Source organism: Cariama cristata, unplaced genomic scaffold, assembly GCF_000690535.1.
Source record: "Cariama cristata isolate BGI_N322 unplaced genomic scaffold, ASM69053v1 scaffold23957, whole genome shotgun sequence".
Lineage (NCBI taxonomy): Eukaryota > Metazoa > Chordata > Aves > Cariamiformes > Cariamidae > Cariama > Cariama cristata.
Window position 1 is genome coordinate 965 of NW_009626402.1, and position 18,023 is coordinate 18,987.

The 18,023-nt window shown below is 45.9% G+C and overlaps 1 protein-coding gene across 1 annotated transcript; it reads left to right on the plus strand.

Annotated features, from left to right (window-relative positions):
• Positions 1 to 630: 630 nt before the first annotated feature.
• IVD (isovaleryl-CoA dehydrogenase) lies at positions 631 to 14,521 on the plus strand (the record flags this gene model as incomplete). The annotated part of the gene is made up of 11 exons (XM_009704034.1): positions 631 to 720; positions 2,652 to 2,703; positions 5,473 to 5,642; positions 7,075 to 7,168; positions 7,648 to 7,784; positions 8,810 to 8,906; positions 11,495 to 11,588; positions 12,807 to 12,888; positions 13,287 to 13,391; positions 14,037 to 14,109; positions 14,248 to 14,521. Coding segments are annotated over 11 exons (1,128 nt in total), but the record flags the coding sequence as incomplete, so codon positions are not given.
• Between the last annotated feature and the right edge of the window lie 3,502 nt (positions 14,522 to 18,023).

Genomic DNA, 18,023 nt, shown 5'->3' on the forward strand with positions numbered 1-18,023 from the left:
TTTTTTTTAAATCTTTGTATTAAAAACACTTTAAAAGATATTGTATGTATTTTCTTAGTATGCTTATAGACCTCTGCAGAATACATGTATGTAAGTATTCAGATTTTAAAATTTAGAAAAAGATTTTGAGATTTTTAACACTTGGAACAACAAGCATACCCGAGTGTACCAAATTTTCCCCTGAAGAAAATAGTGGGATAGCTAATGTCTTTCCAACTTGATACACTAACACATTTTAATTGGTATGCATGCTTATTACAGGCATCTGCATATAATTAAATGAAATTTTATGCAGCTACTGGATGGGGATAATACATCATCAGCCTTCAAAGTTTCCTAACCAAAGACATCCCCTGAAGCACTGGTGCAGGCATGCTGGGGTAAGACTGTTAAGGTTAAACGCCAAGAGGAACTTAAGTACATCAGTGTCTTCTCTGTAAAAGACTAAAAGGCCTTTCACATGGTCTCTCAGACAGTAAGCTGAAACACCGATTTCCTTATGGTCGTGTGCTTCTGGGTTTGGGATCCTGGAGTCTCCTGGCAGGGGAATGTTGCCAATATCCTAGGGAAGAAGATGACAATACACTGATGAGATGTAACATATGTGTTTCTCCTCATCTCTTTTCCCAGCTTAGACAGATCATGACAAAGTTCTGTCAAGAGCATTTGGCTCCGAAGGCCCAACAAATTGACCAGGAAAATGAATTCAAAGGCATGCGGGCAAGTATTTCGTGTGTACATTTAAAATAGATGGTGGTTGAAAGCCTGTCTACTTTGATCTGTACAGTAGTCCAGACAAAGAATCCCACCACAGGAACATATACATTAACTTTTCAAACTTGAAAGCCTTAGGGAAAATAATTTTTAGATTTCCTCGTTTTATCTTTTGTTAACAACTTTCATGAACCTGAGGCAGGACCCAGCCAGCATCCAAATGGAGAGGGGGGGGGGGGGGAATAAAAATAATAAGATGATTTGGTAATGGTCTTGTTTGGACTCTCATCATGGTACTTCTGCTTGGCTCTGTTTAGGCTCCTTCTCTAATCCGTGCTTTGTATTCTCCTAGCTAGGACCCTTTCTTGGACACCTGAGCTTCCTCTCAAAGATGTTGTGAAGATATTGTTTGAAAAAGCTGGAATGTAGAGTAGTTTGTTGAGCTGAAACTTGCCTTCCTAATAAAAACAACACATTCTGTGCAAGGGGGTGATTTGATTGATGAAAATGAGAGATCTAACTGTTGGTCTTCATAAGCTCCACAAGACTTAAAAAGCTCAGAACATCTGCTAGGATTTCCCACAGCTCTGATGTTGACATTTTCAGGGATATATGCACGGCTTTGAAGTTAAGTATATAAATTTAGTCTGGCGCACCAGATGTCATCCAGAGCTATTGAAGAATACTTTTTGAAGTCTCTGGAGACTCTTCACCAGTAACTGTGGTATCACTGGACACTGAGGCCGTGTGACAAGCTCTCGGCTGTCTGTCCATCACGTAGTGGAGGAGAGGCTGCAGTCTGAAGCAGCAGGAAATAGATGGCCTTTCCAGCATACGTGTGGTCCTCATCGGTGACATCCTTTGCTACTGCATTGCGTCACAGTTTCCCTCTTACTTTGCAATGCTGCGTGCCAGATGCAGCTGATGCATATTTTTTGAGTCAGCCGGCAGCTCTGTGCCTCAAACCACGTGGCTGTCACTTGAGTGGTGGTGTTGCCAGAGCAGTCAGTCTGGGTAGTAGGCAAGCGGAGGCGTCGGTGGTCAAGGAGAACAGGCTGTCCTCTAGCAGATGAACTTTGTAGCGTACATGTCCAACTGTGCAGAACTCCGTAATGCTATCCATGCGTGTCTAGAAAACCTACAGGTTATGTACTTGAGCAGCCCTTGTGGATTCAGCTCTTCTAGCTTCACAAGTCCAAAGTGTTCACAAATTCTCTGTTGCGGTCACCTTTTATAACTTTTCTAGGGCCCCCTGTAAGGTGGGCAGCACCTCTGTCTGCCTCAGCTACAACATTTTTTTTTTTTTTAACATCTCTCCCAAGGAGGCTTCCTTAGCTTTGCTGACCAGTTTCTATTTTATTAGAAGAGTTTCAAAGTGCCAGCTGATAGCAACTCTTTACATATTTCCAGGGTTTCAGTCACGGACACCTTATGCTAATGGCTGCTTGCGGCAATCACAGGCTGATAGGCCTACACGGTGCTGCCAAAGCACAGTGGCAAGGATGTGCGAGGTAAAAGACAAACGTGAATTTAAGCTATAGTATCCTAAATTATCTTTAGTAAGAGGTAATATGCGAAAGTGTAGAACTGTAGTTTTTGAAATTAGTGGGAGGCTCTAATTCATCAAAATTCTCCATAAACTGGGGAATGAGTTAAATCTTAGGACCCATCCTCCCATAAGTAAATTTAGGGTTGTGACTTTTCACTGAATTCAACAGACTAATCCTATGTGTAGAATAACTAATGCCCGTAAGTTTGTGTGGGTTCTTAGTCCAAAGGATGGAGCTGCTGCTGCAGGAGGAATAGGTATTGACGTATTTATCTGAGATATCACAAGAATAAGGTAAATTGATGTGTCTGGTCAGCTACATGGGAACAGTTCTTATGCTGATGCCCTGACTGTGAGTCTGGACTGATTGCTCGTTCTGTATTTGTAGGAGTTTTGGAAGAAACTTGGGGAACTGGGAGTTCTGGGGATCACAGCTCCTGGTAAGTCTGTTCCTGCCTTTTACCTTGTGGTGGGTGATTCTTCAAACCAAAGAGAGTCTACATAAACTCACCCTTTCCAGTTCATAACAGCCTTATCTGTGACGTGCCATCCACTTTGTCCAGGAGCTGCTATCTTCATCTTTTAGAAACTCTTTGGCAACTTTTTTATTCTTCACTGAACTGGAATCCTTTTTCGTTCTTAGACTTCTGGACGATTACAAAATGCCTTTTACAATTTAAAAGTACTGTGCAGGAATCGTTTCTCCAGATATAACATATGCAACTCTAACATTTGCGCTTCTTTAATATGAGGCGTTTGCTGCAAGTTTTGAAGAATTAGAGCTATAGATAAAAGTATCCTAGAAGAAACATCCATCTCTAATAGAAGTTAAAGGGTATGAAACAATGCACTGAAAAGCTGTGATAACTAATGGAGAGCTGACCATATCCAACCAGTCAGAAAAAATCAGGGTAAATCTTATTCAGCCTTGTCCAGGTTAGTTGAAAAGTGTTTTGATTAATGTTATAGATTACTGAGGCTGCTATGGTCGTGCTGAATGCACTAACGCACTGTAATGAGCAGAAGCCCTTAGCGGAGAAAAGCGGGCAATGGGGCCTTTATTTCCCCATCGTAAAGTCTGTGTTTCTAGATGTGCGTCTGCAAAGGCTTCTGCAGAAGCAAGCTGAATAGCAATGCGTTGAAATAATGCCTCTGCATTTCTTTCAGTGGCACTGAGTCTGCTTGAAAGAGTCTGTATTTCTGCTTTCTTTCTCTTTACTCTTCCCAATTTACTGCTGCTCCTGTTTTTTCTCACTCTTACCTTCTTTCTTCTTTGATGTTGTGCCTGAGGCTTACACCAGTTTCCCACACTATAAATAAGCCGTCCCCTCATGAGTCCTGTCCTTTTTGATTTCCTCAAAGATTTACCTCTAAAACCCTCCTATGCCCAGAATTTTTTGCCTTATTTTTGATTGTATAGTTTTGTGCGCTTTCTTTATTGGCATGGGTTTCGTTGTAGGAGGTGGAGACTGGGACTTAGGATGTGAAGATAATGTGAAAACTTAGGAGGGCGTATGCTCAATTAAATGGCATGTTTGGGCACCAGTGGATCAAGTCTATTAAGGGAGCATTTTAAATAAGAGTGCTTTTTGTTTTCTTTTTAAAACTAAGAAAGCTATGTTGGTTTGTAATTTTCCACTTATTTTATAAAGAGCTAAGTTAAGAAATGCAAATATGTCGCTACTGTGGAACGATAATACAGGCATGTCATGTATAAAGAGTAACTTTGAAAGGGCAGCATCGTTCTAAATCACATTGTGGTTTGTATTATATGAGAAGTTGTCTGGCAGGATTATTTTCTTGTACCTCTTGCAGTACAAAGCAATCATGGGCCAGTCCTGCTCACAGCAGGCAGTTGCCTTTCCCTTCCCGAGGCAATAGCACCAAAGCCATCCATTCTGTAGGAACGAATCGAAAATTCCCTTATTTTGCCATATATGAGATACTGTTAAACCCATCTTTTAGGATATCAATAGTAAAACCCTAAACTGATTCGTAGTAGAGAGAGGTGAATTCAGAGGATAAAGAGCCCTGCAGATAAAGACAGGAGTCAGAATGAGTGACATGGGAGGAAAAGCTGCATATAATGCCAGCGGCTATTGTGTCAATTTGGTGAGTTAGGGACAGTAGCCCTCTTCGAGCCCAGGTTATGCGCTCAGTTCTTTGGCCACTCTGAGCGTACAAACATATTTCCGCTCTCCGTTGTTGCTGCTTGCTTACAGCGTTCATGTTGATGACAAGTAGGTGCTCCCAGATTACCTCCCTGACTGCTTCGCAGGGTTGATGTCCTCCTGCTTAAGTTCTTCTCTTAGCAGTACAATCGCTTGCTTCTTGCCTGTAGAACGACGCGTTTACATTGGGATGTGACTGTGTGTGTTTGTATGTAGATGTGTGTGTAGGCATATATGTGTATATTTATGTAGGCTGTCAGCTGCTCAAGGCCATTATGCATTTCTCAGCCTTCTCTTTTTTCCCTGCCTTCTGTCTCTCTCTGTTCTACTGTGTGCCTTTAATCTTTACCACCGGTTTTAGACTCAGCTCAGCGTACCTACCTAGATTGCCAGTTACGATGATCGTGCTGTTCTGTCTCTTGAAATCCACATCCTTGCCTCTGGTGAATTGCAGCAGTTACATTTATGGATCATTCTCATTCTGAATTGGCCACCCATCAAAATTCTGGTCTCCTGGGCTTAGAGAAGTCCCTAGTGCCCCGCTTTTCGAGCAGTTTGAGGATTGCTCACTTGTTTGTCATAACAAGGACCCCTAAACGTGTGTGAACTTTACAAACTTTGCCTGCGTTCCTTTGTCCTCTCACCTAACACAGGTTGCCACTTTGTGATTTTAATCTTCCTGAGAATATTAAGGTTGCACTTAAGGATGGTTGGCAAGAAGGACTCACTCTGGCACGAGTGTCGATAGCATGTTTTAGATGTATCCTTGTGCATGTTATATGTATAAAACTATGCTGTACAAGTGAGTTATTGATGATGCTGAAGATGTAATATCGCTGTGCCTTTAACATAAGAAAACAGAAATTCAGAGAGGATGGGGAAAGCCAGAGATGCCCAGCTCAGGGACAGTGTCAGTCAAAACCAGAAGCTCTCTTTTAAGTGTCTTGGATCTCAGTCGATACCGAGCCTGACCCTGGGATCTTGTGCGTGTGTGATATACTCCGTGTGGTTAACGTGAGGTTTCTCTTCTCTTTTGAGTGGAATATGGTGGATCTGCTTTGGGGTATCTGGACCACGTGCTGGTGATGGAGGAAATTTCTCGTGCGTCAGCAGCTGTTGGGCTTAGTTACGGTGCCCACTCAAACCTCTGTATCAACCAGCTCGTGCGTAACGGCAGCGAGGCCCAGAAAAACAAATACTTGCCCAAGGTATGTGGCTGGAAGAAGGGGGAAAAGGGGAAAGCATTTGGGTTTTGGCTGATTGCGAGGATGAATGTCTTTGACAGTGTGTAGTGTTTTAAGCGCTAGCTGATTTCAGTCGCCCAGCTGTTAGGAAATATTGTACTTGCCAAACTTGCCCTTTCCCAGTTTGTTGATTTTTGGCTTATTAATCCATACTGACCTCAGCCTGTGCCAGGTCTGTAGGCAGCACAGTCCAGCTCTTTGGAGGCTTTGAGGTGACACTGGATGATATTCTTCCAACTTCCAAATTGTTTTGAGAGTTCTGAGTGAAACTCGCTGCTTTCCTGTTTTATATTCTCCATTTCTCACTTCCCAAATGCTCGGGTTGCCTATGCTAATTAACTACATGTGAAACTTCTTCATCATTTGGGGCATTGATGTTTGTGACTCAAAAGCATGTTAAACAGATTTCAGTTTTTAAATGCGTGGAAAAACTTAACTAGTACATTGAATCCCAGCTATTGAAATCGTCAGCGAAATTATCAGCACAAGAAACTTGATTTAAACCGCATACAAAGTACAGCGTCGCTTCCTCAAAGCATTGTGCAGCCTGCCAGTCTGTAACCCTGAATCGTCCTCATTGCTGCTCAGGTGTATTTTAATGTCCTCATTCACTGCCTTTCAATGAGATGGGTGATCACTTTAGTTCTTATTTGTCGTGGCTTATGACAGAGTACTTAACTAGTTTTGAGCATATCGCGAAGACTTCTGTAGAAATGCGCTGATGGATTGAGTTGCTTGAACGTGTTCCCTTAAGCGTTGAGTCTGTTTTTAAAAAAATAAGAGATCAAAAGGAGAAGATGGATAAAAGTACCCAGGGAGGGGGAAAAAACAAAGGTAAGGAGAAAAGGGCAGGATGAAGGGCACAGTGAAGAGGAAGCGACAGCTATGCCAGAGCCTGGTATGAGCAGGCACAGGAGGAGGGTGTCCATCTGGTATTGCAGTGCGAGTGGGGGGGGACCAGGCTCTGAGAACATTGCATAGAACTTTACAATCTCTTTTCATCCCCCTCGTTGGCCTTTTGTGTTTAACAACTCTTGTTTATGTAAATGGGCAGTCATAAAGCACAGAACAAGGAGCTTGTGAAAGGCATATGGCTGCCTGCGTGGTTCTTTTGGCACCTTCCTGGAGATGGTGTTTTATAAGCAGGGCTGTGCTCACCTAGCTCAGGCAGGAGTCGAGTCATCGTCTCATCCCGCTGTGACTTGGTTCTGTTCCCTCAGCACAGCAGCAGAAGGGAGCTCCCCGCTAGGACTCCACCAGGAACAACGGCTCTTGTTTGCAGTTCTTGCATAGAACAGCTACTCTGGGGGAAAAAAAAAAGGAAGGCAAGCTAAAAAGGGAACAGAAACAATGCTACTGTTCTTCTTCCCTTTCTTCTATTTGTCTTTTCTTCCAGCTAATCAGCGGGGAGCACATTGGAGCCTTAGCAATGAGCGAGCCCAATGCTGGATCTGATGTTGTGTCCATGAAGCTGAAAGCAGATAAGAAAGGTAAAGCCTGTCGTGTGCTGCCTGGATAGGTAGGCGGTGTAAATAATGTCTCCTGTAAATTTAGACTAACCACCCCAACACCATTGAGAGAGGGTGCTTAGTCTTGGTTTATACTGGGCCATGTTTGCAGGCTTGTGCTGCCTCCCAGGAGATTCCGTATGTGATAAAGCCAGGTAGTGAAGACACAAGGTGGATGGTTGGCGGTCTAAAAATGAACTTTTGATTGTGGTGGTGGAGGTTGGTGGTATGATGGAACCAGTGGTCGGTGCCTGAGTTTGTCAGGCATTTGTTAAACTCCTCTTTGGACTCCAGTAATTAAGGAAATGAGTTTTCTTGAGCTTGGGAAGGATTCATGCATGCTGTTTGTGGGAGTCTTATAGAGCGTCCTTGGAAGCCTGTTTGGAAGTAAATGGAGTGAAGATACAGGTGTTGCTCTGTTGTCTATCGTGAGCTAACAGATTGCAGCTCTTTGCTTCTAGGAGACTACTTTGTTTTGAATGGGAACAAATTTTGGATCACCAATGGGCCGGATGCAGACGTTCTCATCGTTTATGCTAAAACTGATGTTAATGCTGTTCCACCCTCCCGAGGTATAACTGCGTTCATTGTGGAGAGGGTAGGTTTCGCGAGCTTATTGTAGTGTGGTTTTTAAAGCTAACTCCTTCACTCTAACTGGCTCATTTAGAAGCCAGCTAGTTTTTCTGTAACTGTCAGCGCCTTGCTCAAGGACAAACTACTTTCTGCCTGAATTTTATAAACCCGAGAGACTAGTCCTCTGCCCCAGTGACATGGCATACTGCGCTGTCAGCTGGGCAGTCCTGGATTTTGGTATCCAAGCATGTAACCAGTCTTTAGGGCTAGAAATGTAGAGAGAACAGGCAAGATTCTAATATAAAAGGGCTTGCTTGTTGCCAAAAATTGTCAGAGACGTCGTAAATATGTCCTGCTATCCCGTTATCTAACTTCATGTGGATTTTTTTAAGCCAAGACACTAAAATAGCTCTATTCATTTCTTCCCCCTGTTTTCATGCACTGCTCCTTTGAAACCCTGAAATGCCCCAAACCTGCATGCAAAGCAGAGCAGGCCGAAGGGAGCAGAGATGGGCTGTTCCACGGGGAGCCCTTTGAAAACAGGAATCTCTTGGGTTTTTTCTTCCCTTTTAATTATTTGAGGCTATGCTATACACATCTGTGTCACCACAAGGAAGACAGGAAGCTGTAATAAAATAAATGCTACTGGAAATATAAAATCTCAGAGATCAGTAAACCTTCTGATGGACTTAACCTGACTTAGTGATTAGAATAGTTCAGTTACCAGCAAAGCTTGCAGCACTTACTCTACGAGAGTCTGTGTTGACAGCTGTCCAAGTATTTTATTTATTTCATATTTATGCGCATTAGAAAATGGATGCACTCAGTTCATATGTGCCCCCCGACGTGTGCATGTTTCTCTGCTCATTTGCTTCCTTGCACTTCCACTTATACCGGTTCTTGTTCCCAGAGCAGGCAGTTCACTCCGATTCCCTTCTGGTACCCTACGCGTGTTCACCTGGTCAGGGAAGTTTCGCAGACCTCTAGTGATTTTATTTAATCTGTCAGAATTGAGGTTTGAAGTGTGTTTTTACTGTCTTGACTTTGCAGGGAATGCCAGGTTTCAGCACAGCCCAGAAGCTCGATAAGCTGGGAATGAGAGGGTCTAATACCTGTGAATTGATCTTTGAAGACTGCAAGATCCCTGGTGAGTTGGGTTCAAATCATGGCAGTATGCATGTGGTGGTTTCCTGTCTTCTTGATCAGATAAACTGGATCAGTAATTACATGCATGTTCAGACTGTGACCTAGAGGACTTTGCAGATGGTTATCTGCTCTCCGGCAGCCTGGCAAGAGCGCTGGTGAAACTGGAAAAGTACAATCTGCTGGATTGCAGTCAAGGAGCGCATCCCTTGTTAGGTCACTCCTATTTCACCCTCACGGACCTTACTCTTAACCGCTGCTACTTCAAAGCCCAGGCGAGACTTCCGAAGAAACTTGTTTCCGTTAGAGCTCCCCATCGTGTATACAGGAGAGTTGATTTGCCTTGAAGGTTTTCTTCTCCAAAACCACTGGAGACTATTCAACAGACTTTTGGGTTGCCTCTAACACTTCTGAGTTCTTTTGGGGTCGGGGCCTGAAAATGGACATCCTTTCCCCCATTAGGTAGTACAGCAGGGGCCGCTGTAATGGCCATTTTTGTTACTCCAGTGGCTATTTTTGTTGGTAGAAAAATTACAGCCTCTATATAGCAAGGGGAGGAGATGCTTTATCTGAATTCATGAAAATCCTAACTGCATAACTGCAGAACAAGTAACTCTCCCGCTCCCCATACACCGCCAAAAGCTGCTTTGCAGTAAGTGGAAGAGTTTCGGCTGAAATCTGACATTTCTAACTTTATTGGATCCCTCCACTCTGAAATCAGAAAGGCCAGAGCCCCAGTCTTCAGATCATCTCCTGGGTAATCATCCGTACAGAACAGCATGTTCTCATGGTAACAGGATTTCCATTTTCTGATAACTCAGAGAAGCACATCATTGCAGCATTGAAAGTTAACACACTTTGCACTCTGGCCTTTAATGCCGCTTCTGATCTTCCGCCTTGGAAGCTGAACCAGCCTGATGCCATTTCATATGTCTGCAGGATCTTTCTCTCAGATCAAGATGTCCTCTAGCGCTGCAATTCCATCCACTTTAAAAAACGTGGGTTTCACTGTCAGCCATGCTGCACTGAGTGGCTGGTGTTTTTCTCATAGGAGGCGTTGTCCCTGGATTCATTCGATCATGTTGCATTGGTAAAAGCTGGTTCAGAGCCCCAACATTTTTTTTTTTTCTTTTTTGCTGTGATGCGCAGCCAGCAGGTCTGCCTCCCTTGTGCAGTCAGCACGCATGTCCTTCAGCTGGCCACATACCTATCCATCCCCTTTCCCTGGACGTAGAGGAAAGCGTTCAGGCTGTTCGGTCCTTTTTTAGGTCTGAGATGCCATTACTCATGAACAGCTTTGTCACTTTATTACTGATGCTGGCATTTGTGTTCTGTTTCTCAAAGTAATATTTGCTATTAGTATTTTTCTTTCTTGCCTGTGGGGCTTTTGAGCTTTTTCTCTGAAAGCCAAGCTTCATTCTTCTTCTTCCACTTTCTAGCTGCAGTATCATGATGATGGCCCTGCAGAGGCTGCACTCTCCATACATGCTTTCCAGTAAGCCAGAGACAATGCAGTCCGTGAGCTTCTGCCACTGAAAAACAGATTATTTATCTCAGGAGACTATCTGCATGTGTCCAAGTCCTGTCTCATTTTCACTTTGCATATCACACCTCTCAGATCTCTTGTGATCAAAGCCTGAAGTGTGTGTTGGTTCTCCTATATGGCGTGATCAGTGGATAATCTCTGTCCAACTACAAAGCACAGTTGTTAGGCTTTAAGTCCTCTCCTGATTGTAAGAGTACAGCCTTGCTGAGATGAGCCTTTTGTTCCCGCTTCTCTTTTTATACTTGTTAGCATCAGCACTTGCTTTAGATTGTCCCAAAGTGAAACGGTTTCTTGAGGTTTTTTCTCAGCCCGTTATCTAATGTGGCTATTTTCCGGTTCCATTTTCACAGAAATAATACTTGTATTTTCAAAACGTTTATTTATAACAACTGCAATGTTCTGTTCATCCCCCCTCACAGAAGGGGGGATAATGACTGTTTGTCTTCTCCAATCTCAGAAGACTACTGTATATCGCTCCGACGTGTGAGCAGTGGTGAGCTTTGACTGCTTGCCTCTGTAAGCTTTGGTTCCTGTATTGGGAATGCTCGGAGCGGTGACCCAAGCATATCGGACCAGGGTTTGCATTCATTGCAAATACTCCCTCAGCAGACATCAGGTGGCAATGCTGTCAGTTTGGGTTAGATACAAACTAATGGGATGGTGAAGGGGGTTCCCAGTTTGTGCTCCCAGGCTGTTAAGTCTCCTGCTCTTGTTGGTACAAATGCTGAGCTGGAAGATCTCTGGAGAGCGCTTTGCTTTTTAGAAAATAGGCAAGAGAATAGCAGTGATTGTAGATGCACTTTATAACCCTTTACTGCCTTTTCCTTTTTGGCTTTGGTTGGATTGAAAAGACATTTCAGTGGCAGGGAGTGTATGTATCAAAACTCAGTGCCTGCCTAGCTCATCCTGAATGCTTGTGTCTCAAGCCAAAAGAAAGGTGACGGAGACTGAAAGTTTGGATCCTCTCCCCAGGGAACAGAGGCCATCAGACAACCGCTTATCTTAGTTTTGCACATAAGTAAATCACTTTGCTTTGCCGATTGCAGCTGAAAATGTCTTGGGGACGCTGAGCAAAGGAGTCTACGTTCTGATGAGTGGATTGGATCTGGAGAGACTTGTGCTGTCTGGTGGGCCACTGGGGTAAGGATTCGTCATCTTTTATAGATTGTAAGGCCAGAAGGATCCTTTGCGATCACCTCGCCCAGTGGGTCTCCAGCTGGGGGTGCAGCTCTCAGTAGAATGCGTCTTGGATGGAGAACTGAGATACTGGGGCAGCTCCTGCGAGAAGAGGAAAGGCTGGGAGGAGGCGGCTGGGTCAGGGTTGTGGGAAGGAAGCAGGAGTGGGGAGATCCCGTAGCTGCTGGGTGCTCTTTAGCTCTGTCGTAGGTGCTCGGTGCTCTAATGGACTCCTGCTGCGGGGCCAGCTCGGCGCTCCCAGGCAGCCACGGCTTGCTCTGCCTGTGCTCCACCTTTTCCTTTAGCTCTCCTCACCTCTCCACCTCTCCACTCATGCAGCTCTCGGGCATTGGAAGGCATCTATGTGGAACACCCTCTGAGGGGCAAGGCATAGAAGAAGCAATGCCAGAAAGAAAGTTTGCAAATCTCTGCCTTCCAGTGTAGCACAGGCCACAAACCCTCCAGAGCATGCTTTTGAAAATATTAGTCTTGAACATTGCCAGAGATGGTAAATCTGCCTCGATCCCCGATTGCTAGTGTGTGTATCCTACAGTGTGTATTACTCTGGGAATAACTAGCTCATTTGCATTACTGATTCCTTAAAATCTAAACCACCGTCCAGACTGTCACGCAGAAGGACCACTGGACTGGGTAAAGGGTTTGTTCTTCATTTATTCAGTCCTTAAGCTCCGCAGTAATTATTTTTACCCTACAGTCCTTTTGGCCTCCCAAGTGGTCTCTCTGTACTAATCCTCATGTGGAAAGACCATCTTCCACCAAGCCGAAGGAGGATTTTTCACCCTTCTTGTTCCCGCCTATGCTTTTTTTTTATGGTATTGGTTAGCACTCCTTGAGTTGGTGGTCTCTGGAGATGCAAGGCAGCACAAAATGTCCTGGCTACAGTTGTAGGAAAGCTCTTCAACCCTTTGTCTCAGCCCTCTGAATTAAGAAAGTAAGGCCTTACCACAAGATGTCCCAAATGAGCAGCATGTAGAGCACCAGGGAGAAAAATGGGACCTTTGGATTTTATTCTTAGCATTGTTTGAGTAGAGCTATAAGGAAGACAGCAGTGTATCGTTTTAGCGATGAGAAACTTTTTGCCTTAGATTGCACTTCCAAGGTTTAATTCTTGATTAATATTTCTGTTGTTTTCCTTTTCCTGCATATCTCTGCTTTTCTCAGGCTTATGCAAGCCGTTCTTGACCACGCAATTCCATATCTGCACGTAAGAGAAGCATTCGGACAGAAAATTGGCCACTTCCAGGTGAGGCAGAAAAGGAATTAGAAATTTTTGTGGTCTTGCCTTTCTCTTTAAAAACGAGAAGACGAAGAGCGCTGTCCTGGGAGGGCTTTGCATGGAGAAAGTTGCCTGGAGTTTGTGCTGGGGCTGCGTGATGTAATGATGTGGTGAGAAGGTGAAAAGATCTCTGAGCCTCTTTACCTGAGGCCTCTGTTGGTGGGTGGGGGACTGCGGCTGGCATCTGGGAGTCTGTGAACTGGCAGAACCTCCAGCTCCCTCGTGTACGTCTGCTGAATCCATGTCTTCCCATTTGTCTAGTCTCTCTGGGATAGCTTGGGGAATGGGTGATCCCCAGCGCTCATGCAGAAAATAACGTTCCCCTCGCTCATGTTAACATCCCTCTTGCCTTCTGCGGCACGCAGCTCATGCAGGGCAAAATGGCTGACATGTACACTCGGCTGATGGCCTGTCGGCAGTACGTCTACAACGTGGCAAAGGCCTGTGACCAGGGCCACTTCAATGCAAAGGTGAGCTCGCTTCCACCTGGACCCTGTCTGCCGGGGGAGTTCCTTTCCCTTTGATCCCAGATCGTGAGCAGGATGGAGGTCCTGTATTGGGGTTAAAATGACTCGCTCAGAGCCCTAAGTGCTTCCACCCCCCCTCAAAGAAAAAGAAAGCCCTTGTTCTACAAGGCATCAGGTGTAGCAGCATCAGTAGGTGTTTATTGGAAGCCCAAACACAGTGTCCTGGCTGTAGCAGTCACGCCGAGGTGCTGCCATCTCCACAGCCGGCACTGTCACCACACCAGGGGACCCGGTGTTTCAGGGTTGGAGCGCAGAGCTCTGCGTCCCAAATCAAGTCACATTGGTCTCCTGTGGGTATGGTGTGCATTTGTGAGAGACCAGCTCTTCTGGGGCGTGGGTTTTTTTTTCTTCTTTTTTTTTTCCTCTTCTGTCTTCATGTGGCCTTTACAGACCTTGCACAAGCGTTCTGTAGGGACAGAAACACTCTGCAGCTTCTTGCTTGTGGGGGAATGACTCCTGTGCCTTTGATCAAGTACTTCAGGCTTGTTAGCAGATGTCTAGGAGTGATGGAAAGGTCGGAGCAAGACGGGGACTGAAGACGGGCAGGGGACACCTCTCCTCACTGTCGTCGTTGTGACTCTCCTTTAGGACTGCGCTGGAGTGATCCTGTATTCGGCCGAGTGTGCTACCCAGGTGGCTCTGGATGGGATTCAGTGTCTGGGTGAGTCACTGCCAGTGTTTGCTGCTTTGATTGCTGGGGAGAGCCACACACAGTGCAGGAGCAGTGCTCTCTCCTGTCCCACCCTCAGCCCCTGACATCGGAGAGAAGAAAGGACTTTTGACTTCTTTTTGATTGCAGGTGGGAACGGTTACATCAATGACTATCCGATGGGGCGTTTCCTGCGTGACGCCAAGCTCTATGAAATCGGGGCAGGCACCAGTGAAGTGCGCAGACTTATCATTGGCAGGGCATTTAATGCCACTTTTAAGTAACATCCACCCGTGGAGAGGCAGCACCCTGACCACCACGAGGCCTTTGACCGTAGAGGCTGGAACACACAGCTCTTTTTCTTCCTGCTTGTGATTCGGGGATCGTCACTTGTGGACTCCCTTCTGCCTGCTCTGTGAACAGATGCTGCTGGACTGGGTTTTTACAAAATGAATCAGACGGTAGCATAGAAGGAAAAGCATTTTTTTCTCTTCTTGTGATCATCCTGATTCTCGGTGTTACAGGGCTGAGGTTCACCCAGGGGACATACCGCCATCGAAGCAGGCTGGTGAGCAGTATGCCTGAAACAAGGCGCAGCTATTGCTGAGCACAGAAAGTCAATGCCCGCCTCAAAAAAATGGACACTGAGGGAACAATTTTGTTCTTTTTTTAAAAAAACAAGTGCCATTAAATAGCTAGCGTTTAGCATACTACTGCTGGAAGGTGAAATTTCCCATCATCACCTTCCGATGGGATTAATAACTTCCATTTTGGGAACTCGACGCCAACCCCATCATGGAGGTGGCTGTCACGAGCACTCAAGCATCATTGATGCGCAAGCAGTGTTTTTATGTGATGATTCCTAAAACCTTGTTAAAATGCCACATCTGTTTCTTTGCATACTTCCTTCCCTATGCCTGCTGCTTCTCAGGATATTTCAGTGCAGCCCCAAGACTTTCCTCCTCTGATTGACTGCCTCCCGCCGTGTTATTCATTCAGAGGTGTCACCATCCATCATTCTGGGAACAGTTAAAACGTCAGACCTGTATTGTGACATCCATGAATGAAGCAGGCAGGAGGAGGTTGACTTTTGGGGTTGGGGTTATTTGGGGTTTTTTTTCTGAAGATTGTTCTTTTGGCAAAAGCATGTACTCACACTCCACCTTCGGTTGGCTAGAGAAGTCGGAGCGAGTGCAGCAGTAGTTGTGGGTGTTTTCAGTGCATATTATATACAGCAAATTGAAGTTTACCTAGCCTTATTAAAGAAAATGGCACAGTGTACTGCCAGCCTTAATGAATGAATCACAAAGAAAAATTGGATGCTGTAAATATGACAGAATAATTAATTAAACAGTTGCCATGTAGGCAACCTCCTAGTAAGTTATTTTTTTTAAAAAAAAAAGAGCTTAAAGCTTTGTGGGTCTTTTTTGGTTGTGGTTTTGTAGTTGGCATCCATCTATACTAGGTAACAGTAGACTAATACAGACTTTTAAAATGCCACAGATTCAAGAAACTTTCACCTTCCTGAATTGCCAGGTAGGTCACTAAGTGTTTACAAAAGTTATAAAACTTCACTTTATCCAAAGATAGAACCAGCTTCTATAAAGTCATGGTGGCGGTGCCTTCTTCCTAAACTTCACGTGTATTCAGCTGCGGTGGATGGCTGTCACTCTGCAAGTGTCCCAGGGTTTAATTTTCAACCTTGATCTCTGGATGGAGGTAGCAGAGAGTGGACAGAGGTGGCCTGTCAAGAATATCTTGTTGAGCCACAGCTGAAAATGCTTTGGAAATGAGCCTTGAAGCACAAGCGAAGTGCACGCCACGTGTGGAACACTAAATGCATTACTGTATGTTACTATACGAATTTATTTCTGTGACTGGACACTTACATTTTATCACAGAATGATTACAGATGTCATCTTCTCCTGTACGTGCAAGTCACAAAACCGCTGCAGTTGCTGCGCCCCAGTCTAGTGTCCCGAGGACATGAGTCTTCAGGTGTGCCCAAGTGCTTTGGGAAGCAGATGCCTGCTGCGATGAGGAAGGGCAGCGGTGCAGCCCCCAGCCCCAGAGCCCTCCTGTGGGCTGCCCCTGGTTTTTGCAGCAGGCAGGGCAGGTATGTGCAGGGTGGGCTGCGGAGTCACCTCCTCTCTGCAGTACCTGCGGTTTCTGTGTCCCAGGAAAATGGCAAATCCTAACTGGAGAGGGGGTGGGAGCACTTGCAGGGGCAGTCAGGAGCAGAGGCCCGGCATCTCCAGCACGTATCAGAAACTCAGATTTTAGCTGTATGTTCTTCAGGTCTTTAATACGAGAATGAATCACTGCAATTTTCCTTGAGGGCTCTCCAAAGAACACAGGAACTGAATCACTGCGTTATGATCCATCTCTGGCCAGAGGAGCTGCTCTAATGAGCGTTAGAGCCACGTCAGGATGTTGCGAGATTCAGATTGTTAAAAATAGGTTTTCTAAGCTGGAAGGGACCTGCAGATTTTTAAACCTGTCCTCTAACATGGGAGAGGTCTAATTTTTAATACATATAATAAATAATGCCTTCACTTTCTAGGCTGATCAGCACCTTGGAGTTAAAGGCAAAATGAATTGGTGTCTAACGCATCACGGGACAGGGTGGAGGGAGAGATTCCTACATCTTAAGCAGGGTTCTGTTAATCTCAAATCTCACTTCCACAGGAGCGCCGCACGGGCTGCCTTGGGAAAGGGCCGGCTTTCCTTGCCCTGCCCAGGTTTCGCTGCGGTACAGAAGGAAGGGCTGGGGAGGGCTCTTTGAGGGGTAAGGGTTTAATCTTGGTGCGATACCAATAAACCAAGCTTTTGCTGGGTGGCCTGTCCTCCCGGGGCTGTTTCCCAGGAGAGGGCAGGTGCCGACCTCGTCCGGTACCCACCGCAGCACATCCGCGCTGGCAGCAGCAGCGGGCACGGCGTCGCTTTCCCTTCTTGTCCCTCCCTCTTTCTCACCAACCACAGCTTTTTCCCCTAACTCTCATTTTTTAAAAAATACATTTATAGCGATACATCTGGGCTGTGCCTCAGGCCTCCTCTGGAGAGCAGGAGAGCTAATAGGGAAAACGTGCAAGGGCGCCGTGCCTCTGGACTTGACCTTACCGAAGCTGTAAGGGAAATTGTCCTGCTCTGGTAAGGCTTGGGCTGACGGCAGGGCAGGCTTAGGTGGGCTGTGCCTTCCCTGCCCTTCGAGACACTTGCCCTGTTTGCAGCGAGCTGGCTGCTAACTCATGAAGGTGAACATAGAGTTTATTTCAGCAGTGTGGATAAAACGTGGGGATTTTGAATGAGGCAGGTTCATAAGGAAGCATCTTGTAGCTTACTGGGAATCCACAAATGCTGCCTGTCCCGGGAAAGGTGGGACTGAGAACCTGCATCCAGCGCTGCCCGCGGCTGAATGAGTTCCGAGGTGCTCCCGCCGTCGCTTTGTACGTGCAAAGCATCCGTCCTGTAGCAGCTGGGTAGGTTTCACAGGTTAGCTTTTTATTGATTTCTTGAAAAAAGAAGGAAAACCACGCTGGGTTCCTGGGGCATCCAGCTCAGGTGATTTATTTCTCGCTGTGTGCGATCAGGGCTGCTCTGCAGCTTGTTCCCTGGGGTTGAACACCCGACGGAAGAACGGGCTGAGCGTAATGTCCCGAAGGTAGCGAAGCTCTGGCTCGGTTTGCTTTCTTACAGGTGAATTTTGCAGCTGAAGGCGTTCTGCTGAGAAACCGCTGTATTTGGACCTGAGGACGTGCTAACCTCGGGATCTCAGTCGGCCGCGGCGGGGTGGGTGTGCGAGGCCAAGGCTTCCACCAGAGCGAGCGGGTCCCTGGCCTGTTCCGAGCCCGGGAAGGGTGGGAAGGTCTGGGTCCTGCCCTCCTGCCCTGGAGGCTGCAGCCCCCTTCGAGCTCCTCAGCTGCACA